The sequence below is a fragment of the Triticum aestivum genome, chromosome 3D, assembly GCF_018294505.1.
Source record: "Triticum aestivum cultivar Chinese Spring chromosome 3D, IWGSC CS RefSeq v2.1, whole genome shotgun sequence".
In the NCBI taxonomy this organism is placed as follows: Eukaryota; Viridiplantae; Streptophyta; class Magnoliopsida; order Poales; family Poaceae; genus Triticum; species Triticum aestivum.
Genome location: NC_057802.1, coordinates 521236543 through 521246559, shown reverse-complemented (window position 1 = coordinate 521246559; position 10017 = coordinate 521236543). Strand labels below are relative to the sequence as shown.

General features: G+C 56.7%; 1 protein-coding gene across 1 annotated transcript; it reads left to right on the top strand.

The window, feature by feature from the left end:
- The first annotated feature begins 6699 nt into the window (after nucleotides 1-6699).
- Nucleotides 6700-9582, top strand: LOC123075187 (NAC domain-containing protein 48-like). Its single transcript, XM_044497850.1, has one exon. The coding sequence runs from the start codon at nucleotides 6818-6820 to the stop codon at nucleotides 7856-7858; it is 1041 nt and encodes a 346-aa protein (XP_044353785.1). The 5' UTR covers nucleotides 6700-6817; the 3' UTR covers nucleotides 7859-9582.
- The last annotated feature ends 435 nt before the right edge of the window (nucleotides 9583-10017 follow it).

Below are 10017 nucleotides of genomic sequence, written 5' to 3'. Positions count from 1 at the left end.
GCTGGCCGACTGCTCCACCATCTGGCACGGCGTCTTCACCCTCCTCCTCCTCCTCGCCCTCGTCGCTGGAGTCGATCTCCTCCGCCGAGTCCTCGCCATCTGCTGGGTTCAGCCCGAACCACTCCTCCGGCTGGGCAACGCCGTTATCATCCACCTCAGGAGGAAAGGCGCTGGTGTCGGTGTAGTCGGCGATCGTCGAAGCACGCTGGACGATAGCCGGCCGCGCCGGCTCCAGCTCCGTGTCGGCCTCCTGCCGCCAGGTGGCCAGCTGGTCCAAGCTCAGCTCAGGATACCAGGCTTTGACGAACTCCAGCACCGCCTAGCGCCTGACCGAGCTGCAGAAGCCTTCTAGGCCTCGAAGCGGCCGGCCGCTACCTCCAGCCAGTCGGCAGTCCGACTGGGGGTGCGGGGAATCACCTCGCCGGGCCAGAGAGCGGCCAGCACCTGCGCCCCAACACGCTGAAGCCGGCGGAGCATGCGGTGAGCCGGCTGGAGGTGGGCTTGAATCGCCAGGAGCTGTTCCTCAAGCGACCGGCGAGTGTTCGGCGCGATCTCAGCGCCAGCCTGCCTTTGCACCTCGCGGGGGGCCTCGACGACCTGGTTGGCGGCAGTAGAGTAGCCAGGGAAGTACTCTGCACAGGAATGAAAGAGAAAGAAGAGAAAAATACCAAGTTAGAGAGTGAACCAAACGGCAAGCGGCAAGCAAGGAACGAAGAAGAGGGCGGCCTACCGTCAACCAAGTCTTCGATCTGGCCGTAGCCGTTGATCAACGACTGCCTCGCCTCGTCCCAGCTCGCCGCCTCGGTCTCATATTCGGCTTGGAGGGCGGCCTCGCTATCCTGCACCGCCTTCAGGGCCGCCTTGTGGCTCTCCTCCTGGTCAGCCAACTTCTTGACCAGGCGGTCACGTTCCTGAGCCAAGGCGTCGAACTCGGCTTCCTTAGCACGAAGGGCGGCCTGGGTCCCAGCCAGCTCCTCCCTCAGTTTGGCGTTGGCCGCTGCAGATATGGCAGAGAAGAAAAGAGCAATAAGAAAGAAGTCGTCAAGAAAGATTCGACCCGACTGCTCAGTAGTCGGCCCGAATCACGGGGACTACACCCAGTGGGTGCACTCACGCGCCCCCACGTGAGATAAAAGATGAAGCACTTACCCCGGCTCTCAGTTAGATCAGCATTCTTCTGGGTCAGCTCCCGAGCCTGGGAGTTGAAGGTAGCCGCACGGAGGTTGTGGTAGTCCTGCAAGTCGGACAGAGAAGCGAATGAGAACAAGATAGCGAACAAAGCCCACTAAGAAGTTCCAAGCCGCCTGCTCAGCAGCCGACTCGGAACTAGGGGACTACACCCAGTGGGTGCGCTGACGCACCCCCACGGAAGAAGCCAAGATCAAGAAGCAAAAACGGGAAGACTTACCCGAATGGCCGCCCCGTGTCGCGAGGAACTCGTCATTATATTGCCTCAGCACTGCGGCCTGGGACTAAAGCCGGTTCCGAACTTCTTGCGCCGCCACATTCACCACGGCCGTCCCACCACCTGGCGTCCACCCCGAGCTGGCGCTGGCCGTCTCCACGTCCTGGGCCGATGAGCTGGAGCCCGCGGCCTTCTGCGGGTCCGGAGCCGAAGTTGCCTTCCCCGCGCGCTGGCGCGATGGCGATCGGACCAGCAGGTCCGTTCTAACAGCCGGCTCGCCCCCAGCCGATTGCGCAGGCGGCGCGTTAGGCCGGCTGTCTTGGGCCACCCCAGTCGGCGAGGGCGGTGCCGCCTCCCTCTCCTGGACGACAACGTCGTCCTCCCTCTCCAACCCCGGCAGGTCGCCGCCGGCTTCCTCCGGCGGGGGCTCCGGGATCTCGGGCGCCGCGACACGCAGGGGGGTGACAAGCAAGGCCCCCTCCGCTGCCGCTGCAGCCTCGGCCTGGGCCTTAGCCGCCGCGTCGGCCCGCGCCTTCGCCGACTCCTCCGCCTCCTCCTGCGCCGCCTTCGCGGCAGCCGCCCTCAGCTCTTCCGCCTCCCGCTCCTCCCGTGCATTTCGCTCCATCGCCGCTTGAAGCTCGGCGCGGGGGTCCACACGGCGGGTGCTCCCAGATCCTCCCGGCGATCCAACCACGGAGGCGGCAGCAACCCGCTCAAGAGAAAGCGGAGCCCTGATTTTTTAGACAAGACAAGGATTCAGAAATCGACAAGAAAAGAAGAAGGAGTATGCAAGAGAATCTGCACTTATGCCGAAACCGTTTGCGGCTGCTTCACCACCTTGCGGAAGCGGGCCGCCTTCGCGGCCGCCTCATCCCGTCTGGTCGCCGCTGCCCCGCCCTTGGGCTTCTTCGGCCGACTGCCGAACAAGCCCGACGCGGCCCGGCGCTTCTGCGCGCCGCCCCGAGCAGGCGGCGCGGCGGAGGAACCCGCGCCATGGCCGGACGCCGGCTGGCGGCGTGGGACGATTTCCGCCTCGTCTTCATCCGGCCAGTCGTTGAAGCTGGCTCCAAGCCCGGAGCCGCCTACGTCGCCGCCTGCCTCGCCGCCTCCCGCCTCGGCGTTGTCGTCCATGGCGGCTGCCTCCAAGTCGGGGTCCTCCAAGTCATGCTCCGCCCGGTCGGGGAGAAATCGGCGATCCACCCCCGCTGTCCCGACCGCAGGTCAAAGGAGAGGGCTCTGCCAAGACGTGCCGACTGGTCAGAGTCGGCCAAGAAAAACTTGGTGACAAAACTAAAAGAAGAAAGGATAAAGAAAGCATACCGTAGGCGGGGGATGAGCACGGGAGTACGGCTCCTTGCCAAACCGCCACTCCGCGGAGAGCTTGTAGTTCGCGAAATAATTCACCATATGAGCCACCTCGTCATGAGGCATCTCCTTGGTGCACATCCGACTCGGATCGAGTTGGCCGCTCATCTGACAGATCAGATGAGGGCGGCTTTGAAGCGGGAGCACCCGGCGCATGACGAAGGCGGCCAGCAGGTCGGACCCAGTCAGGCCCTCCGACTGGATCATTACCCGGAGTCGGGCGACGGCGGCGGATCCAGCCGGCGACAGCGTCACGACCCGATAGGACCACTGGAGCCGCCTCCCAGCCGGCGGGCCGGCTACGTAAGCCGGCAAGTGGACGTAGTCGCCTTGCGGGGCGACGTTCTTTACGTAGAAGTACGATTTCTGCCAGCGCTTCACCGACTGGATCAGCGTGATGACGGGGAAGGGGTTGTTGGCTGCCGGCCTCCGCATCGCGATGAAGGCGCCGCTCTGAGCCGACACGCCCTGCATGCGGGTGCCGAGCTTGGTTTGGAAGAATTCCCCCCAGAGCTCGAGGGTGGGAAGAACGCCAAGAAAGCCCTCGCACAGAGTGACGAAGGCGGACAGCAGCACCACCGTGTTTGGAGTGAGGTGGTGCGGCTGGAGCTGATAAAACTCGAGGAAAGAGCGGAAGAAGGCGCTCGCGGGCAGACTGAGGCCGCGTAGGAAGTGCGAGCGAAAGATTACCCGCTCGCCTTCCTCCGGCACCGGTGTGATCTCCTTCTCTGGCGCGAGACGGACCTGCACCTGGTCCTTGCCGGGCAACCGCCGCGTCTTGCGAAGGAAGTCGATGTGGTCCGTATGGACGTTGGAGCCGTCCCAGTCTCCGCCGTACTACATGATGGCGAGAAGCTGGCGAGAAAGGGTGCGGCGGCGGAGAAAGCACGGCCCCGCGGCGGCGAAGCTGCGGGGTGGTGCGAAGATTGGTGGGACGGCGCGGCGGCAAGATGCTGCTGCGATGGAAAGGAGGAGGAAGAAGATGGCGGAGAGAGGATGAGCGTGCGAGCGTCTGCCGCTTCCCCTCCTCCCCCTACTTATAGCCTCGTGCGGCGAAGCCGAGGAGGCGAGGCGTGGGGGGGAACGTGGGATTAACTGCGCCCACTCCCCCAGGTCCCGCGATTATTGCGCCCTAACGATGTGCAGAAACTGCCGCCGGAAGGCGTGCGGCCCGTTTTGGGCCACAGAGAATCCGCGCCTGGGCCTAGGCGTAGGAGTGGTGGGCCCCCGGCCTACGGCGACGTCCTGTCGCGCGCGTGGGTTGGCAGGCTTTTTTCAGCCGGAGGATGCCACGTGGTACGCGGGCGGTGAGCGGCCGGCCCGCAACCCGGCGTGCGCACCAACTGACTCCCGCCTTCAGACTTCAGAAGTTTCGCCAAGACGGCGCGCCCAACCGAAGCCGGCTCCCAGCTGCTGGCTCGTCAAGATAAGAAGCTGACCGAGCTTCTCGACCTCCTCTCAGCCTCGAAGCCCAACCAGCTTCGGGGACTACTGTCGGAGTAAATGGCCACGGGTAGCCTAACCGACTCCCCCTGGCTCTTCGAAAAATTATCAGGCCAATCGAGCCTTCAAGCATCCAGAGCATGGGGCCGCCTTCCTCTGGCCGGCAATCCCCAGGGCCGACTACCAGAAGGCGACCCGGCTTCAAAAACCTTCCTGAAGAAAGCTACGAGATGGCCGACTCCAGGAAGCCGGTCCTAAGAGGGCCGACTCCCAGAAGCCGGCCATGAAGAAGGCCGACTCCCAGAAGCCGGCCATGAAGAAGGCCGACTCCCAGAAGCCGGCCAAGACTGCACCCACCAGGGCTGCACCCACATAACGGTGATAAGACGGGGCGTGGCCGTAGTACAGCCTACCACCCCTAAATCCCGGAACATGCATGGCCACAGGGCGCCATACGGGTCAGCCATCCCCCGTCTGACGCGGCACTGTAGCCATGTTGACCTCGACGTCACCCACGACAGGCGCCAGTACGGCCCGCGGGCGGCGGACCCCTTTAGCCAGAGAGACGCTCGAAGGCGGCCCGGCCTCCCCTAGTCGGCCTGGGGCGTAGCCGGCTCCCAATAGCCGGCTACCTCTCTCCCTCGAAACATGTGCATCATTAAGGAGACAAGACGAGGTGAGGCTACAGTGAGAGCCCGCGAGGCGGCGGCACTGTAGCCACGCTTACCTCGACAAAGCCCTCGTCATCAGGGGCGAGGCAACAGTAACCAGCCGCCGACAAGGCCCCCAGGCGGTGGGGCCGGCCTGTCGGCCAAGAGGCCGGCAGCCGGCGGGACCCACCAGTCGGCGGGCCCCAACGGCCGGCGGAGAAGCCGGCGAGCACAGACACTGACGGCTGGGACCCGCACCCAGCCGTATTACCATTGTACCCCTGGGGGGTAGGCCTATGTAAATCCCCCGGGACACCCATGCAAAGGGTTGATCTCATAGAGTTTTACACACCACATAGAGAGGAAAGGAGAGCTAGCCTTGCCCTTCTTCTTCCCCTAGCCAAACAGCTCAAGGAGCACTTGTAGCTACTCGTGTTGATCTAGTGATCATGCGGAGACCCCGCAGAGCACGACTAGGGGTGTTATCTCCACGGAGAGCCCCGAACCTGGGTAAGATTCGCCGGCGTGCATGTCTTCGCCTTATCCCGTTTCCAGGCACCGGCGATGTCTTACTGGCTCCCACAATGATAAGCCACCCGTTGGCATATGTCGCACCTACCACCCGACAACTTCTTTAAAAATTTCACCGCCTCGATAATTGAAATGGGCAATATAAGCTCGTCTGAGTCGGGGAGATTAGAACCAACTATTGGAGGGTGAATAGGAAACCCTATTGATGATCGAGATTGATATTACAACTTGTGAACTCATGATGCTTGTGTAAATCGTTGTTTTAATTCATCTTCTATATCTAAATAGCTAGCCCCCACTAGCCTATTTCACTCAATATACAAGCATGCCTATACAACATGCAAGAGAAAAAGCCCACTCAACATGCAACTGTGCATATTAAATGTCACACCTCAAGATGCAAACATGTATGAGAATTTACCTGATGTCAGTGTTAGTTCTCACATTATTAATTCAAACATTCATGTTAAATACAACCAAATCACTATGAAATTACTGCAAAAAATTCTCGCAACAACGTGCAGGGTGTCATCTAATTCTGATAGCAAAGTGTCCTCTTATTCTTTTCTTTCGAAGCAAATGAAAATGTTCTCTTTTTAACGACACGTGAACACATTCTTTTCATACGGGATGGCTTGTTTTTGATACACAAATTCACATGGCTTTGAAACCATTTGGTTTACTGTCGACACATTGGAGGGTGCGCAAGAGGGATATGGTGGCCTGCCACAGGCATGGTGTAGAAGGTAGGGGGTGAGGGCGTTCGACAAGCAGAGTGTCAAACACAATGAGGACCTTGATACTCTTGAGAAACACAGTACATACATAGACGCTTACAAACATGTACATGCACATATCTTTATGACCGCACCCACACATCCTTACCCCTATGAACACGCCAAAGAGACCCCGCAAAAAAAAACACGCCTGAGCTGGGGATCTTGAGATTATATCTTAAAACATATCAATAGACAATTATGATTCACATAAACCTATCGATAGACAATTATGATTCACATGACCAAATGACTCTTTTCTTTTTCTTATTAATTATTAGGGAGAGAAAAACGGCCCAAGCATAATACCACTAGCAATAAGAAAAAGAAAACTTGGGCCCAAACCTAGACGCGTACGTAACTAGTAGTAAAGAAAAAAAAAACCGGACGCGTACGTGAACTTGGGCCTTCCATAATCCATCGTACTCGCTTCAAAAGTCAAATCCCTGCTACCGCCAATCGGGTTGGGCTGGGTCTCTTTGGGGAGGGCCACGCGTCACGTGAGGCGCGCGTGACAGCAAACGCGCGATCGAGGCCGGGACTCCGAGCACAACACAGCTCGCGCGTCTTTAAGATCGGGATCCGCCGCCGCCGCCTCTCCCTGCCTCCGGCGCGTCCCCCTCCTCCCCTCAAACCCTAGCCCGCCCATGGCGTCATCGCCTCTGCCGCCGGCAGGCCCTTCCTCCTTCTATCCAAGCGGGGGCGAGCTCGCATCCTTCCCGAACCCGTGGCTCGAATGGGAGGGAACCGGCCACCGCCTCCTCTCTCCCTACCACTCGCCTCCACCGCCGCAAACCCTAGCCCATGGCGTCGCCGCCGCCCCCCTCCTGGCCCCTGCCCCCTCACCCACCACGCCTCCGCCCGTCGCGTCGCCTCCTCCTCCTCCTCAGCCCGCGCCCGGCTTCGCCTTCTGCCCGACCGACAGCGAGCTCGTCTCCTTCTACCTCCGCCCAAGAATCTCCGGCCAGCCGCTCCCGGACGCCGCTAAGCGGTTCTTCCACGAGGCAGACGTGTACGCCACAGACCCCGCTTCCCTCGTCGCCGGCCGCCTGCCGGGCCCGGCGAGGGCTCAGGGGGAGAGCAAGAACTGGTACTTCTTCAGCCTCGTGAAGCCCAGGAGCGCCCAGGACAGCCGCAAGTGCCGGATCGTCGGAGGGGGCAAGGGCACATGGAAGCAAGAGCGAGGGAACGACGTCGTCGGCGCCAAGGGCCGCGCCGTCGGGCGCCTGGAGAGGTTCACGTACACGCCCAACCCCAAGGAAGACAAGAAGCCGCCGGAGTGGCTCATGACGGAGTTCAGCGTCGATCAACACGACGACGGCGGCCAGCCGAGGCCGGTTCTTTGCCTCTGCAAGATCTACCAGAGCCCGCGGTTCCTCAAGTCCGCCTCCAAGAACTCGGCGTCCGCGCGCAAGAGGAAGGCCGCCGCGGACGAATCACCCGCCGTCAAGCGGCAGCTCCTGTTTCCGGCGCCCCCTCCCCCACCAATTCCGTTGCTGCCCGTCCTGTTTCCTCCGCCCCCTCCTCCCGCACCAAATCTGCCGGCCGAAGACGACGTCTGGGCGCACATTGGTGCGGACCCAGAGTTGAACTTTAGCTTGGAAGAGTTCACCGCTCCCTGGCCTTGCTCAATGACGGCAGCGGCGCCGTCTCTGCTAGGATCCGGCCATGGAAGTCAGTGCGCTTAACAGAGTTCTTACATACAAAGGCCATCTCTGAAGATGTTCCTCTCCTCTACTCCTTCAGTTACCCAAGGGCTGATAGTGACTCCTCTCAACGGCTGAGATCTCACCAACCGCTTTGATTAAGTCGCTCTAGTTAAACTAGTGATTGCCTTTACTGTTATTATGGTTATTGTTTGCTAAAATCAAACCCTGGCCATTATAACTCTACAGCGTATACTCCATGACAATATATCATGGCTCAATTTTGGGAGCAATTACTTTTGAGGGAATTACTTTTTGTCTTCTGACCCGCGAATTACTTTTGGCTCTAGGTTGTGTTTCTGTGATGGAATTACTGTTTGCTATCAAAATTAGGACAAGATACATATGTACCCAGTGCTCCACTGTTAAGCTTGATGCCATCTTGTGTTGGGCAATGTGATTCTTAAGTTTGATTTGATGCTATCTTGTGTTGCACAATGTGGTTCTTAATTTCTGCAGTAGATAATGTGGTTCTTAAGTATGATGCTATGTTGTGTTGCACAATGTGGTTCTTAATTTCTGCAGTAGATAATGTGGTTCTTAAGTTTGATGTTACTTGTGTTTCATCTTTTCTGAATTTAGCACTGCAACTGAATCCTTGAATATATGCTGTATCCTGTTGTTCTCCATAAGTTTTATTAATTCTGCAAGATCTTTGTTCTAGGCTAGAAAGAGGCATAATTTGCTTACCGGGGGTCTGGAACTACTGTATGCTGCAGCCGGAGTCATGAATGTTCATCTGTTTTTTGTAATGCTCCCAGGCGTCTATGATTCACCCCTTGTACTCCTTCCTTTTTTAACTTGTTCGTTGTTGCATTACTGCAGAATGGTCACGATTTGTAGCACGATTGCCGTCATGAACTGAAGATGTGCTTTGGCAGCTCACCATGGCTACTAAGAACTTAAGATGTGCTTTGCTTATAAAAAAGATCCTGACACAATTTGGGTTTTGTAGTTTCAGTTGTTTTTGCCTGACAAGGCATTACTTTAACATAACATATACTCCGTATTTTGTTGGGAGGATACAGGTGTTGCTCATTGTTTGATTTCTGGGCGTTACTCCAGAATGATCTAACACAATCTGTAGCACGGTTGCACATAAAACTTTGTGACACAATATGCAGTTATTATTTCTAAATGAGTCAGATGATTACATGTTTTTGCTGGACAGGTGTTTTAAATTTTCTGGAACTTGGAAGAGAGACCAGACTGACCAATGGGTAACAGGTAGTCAGGTACTTTACATGCACAGCTGCTAGTTCTCTGCTCTCACAACCGTGGGCATATAAATTCTTCACCACCTCCGCTCGAACTGCTGATACGATCGTGGGACTTGTTGTTCGATTTTGTTCTCTGAAGAAGAAACGGTGCTTCATTTGAGCTCTTGTGTAGCAATAGTTCAGCATTGACAGCTGTTTCTCCTGCCGACATGGATATACATGTGCAGAGTTGCAATTATGTAGGAATCAGTGAAGCTAGCTGAGTTGCAGTTGGTTTAGAAGATCGGGCTGTAAATTCTTAAGAGTTAGGATTGCAGTTATGTATGATGCTACAATTTTGATCCTGGTGCAGCTGTGAAAGAAAAGTGGGATTGAACTATCAGATCAAATGAAAACACCCAAGCATGTGTATGTTACCGCAGGACTAATTTTGGGCTGTAAATTCCTATATGTTATATAATTCAATTTTCTTCATGCATCTATTGTGTCTGGTTAGGTAGGTCTTGTGAAGACTCTGCCCAAAATTGTGGTGGTTTTGCATTACTGTATGCACAGCCACTGTTTTGATGCGGTGCTACGTCGACGATGCTTAGCTCTGGTAGAACTGCAACTATGCACCCCAGGCACACAATTAAGTTCAAGACGACCAACGAGACCTTTCAATCACCAGTATCGTGTCGCAAACACACTGGAATTTATTGGTAATCTAGATGGTGAACTTGTAGACTGAATATAGATGGGGTCAGCACCTGTACTGTCAGATAAGAGCAGAGTAGGTGTAGTAACAAAAACACCAAAATCCTGAAGTAACCACCGTAACCAAGTCACCTCTGCCGTCAAAAGAGCCATAGCTCGTAACTCAGCTCTGCACTCGAACGGGAAACTGCAGTCTGTTTCTTCGTCTTCCAGGCAATGAGAGAA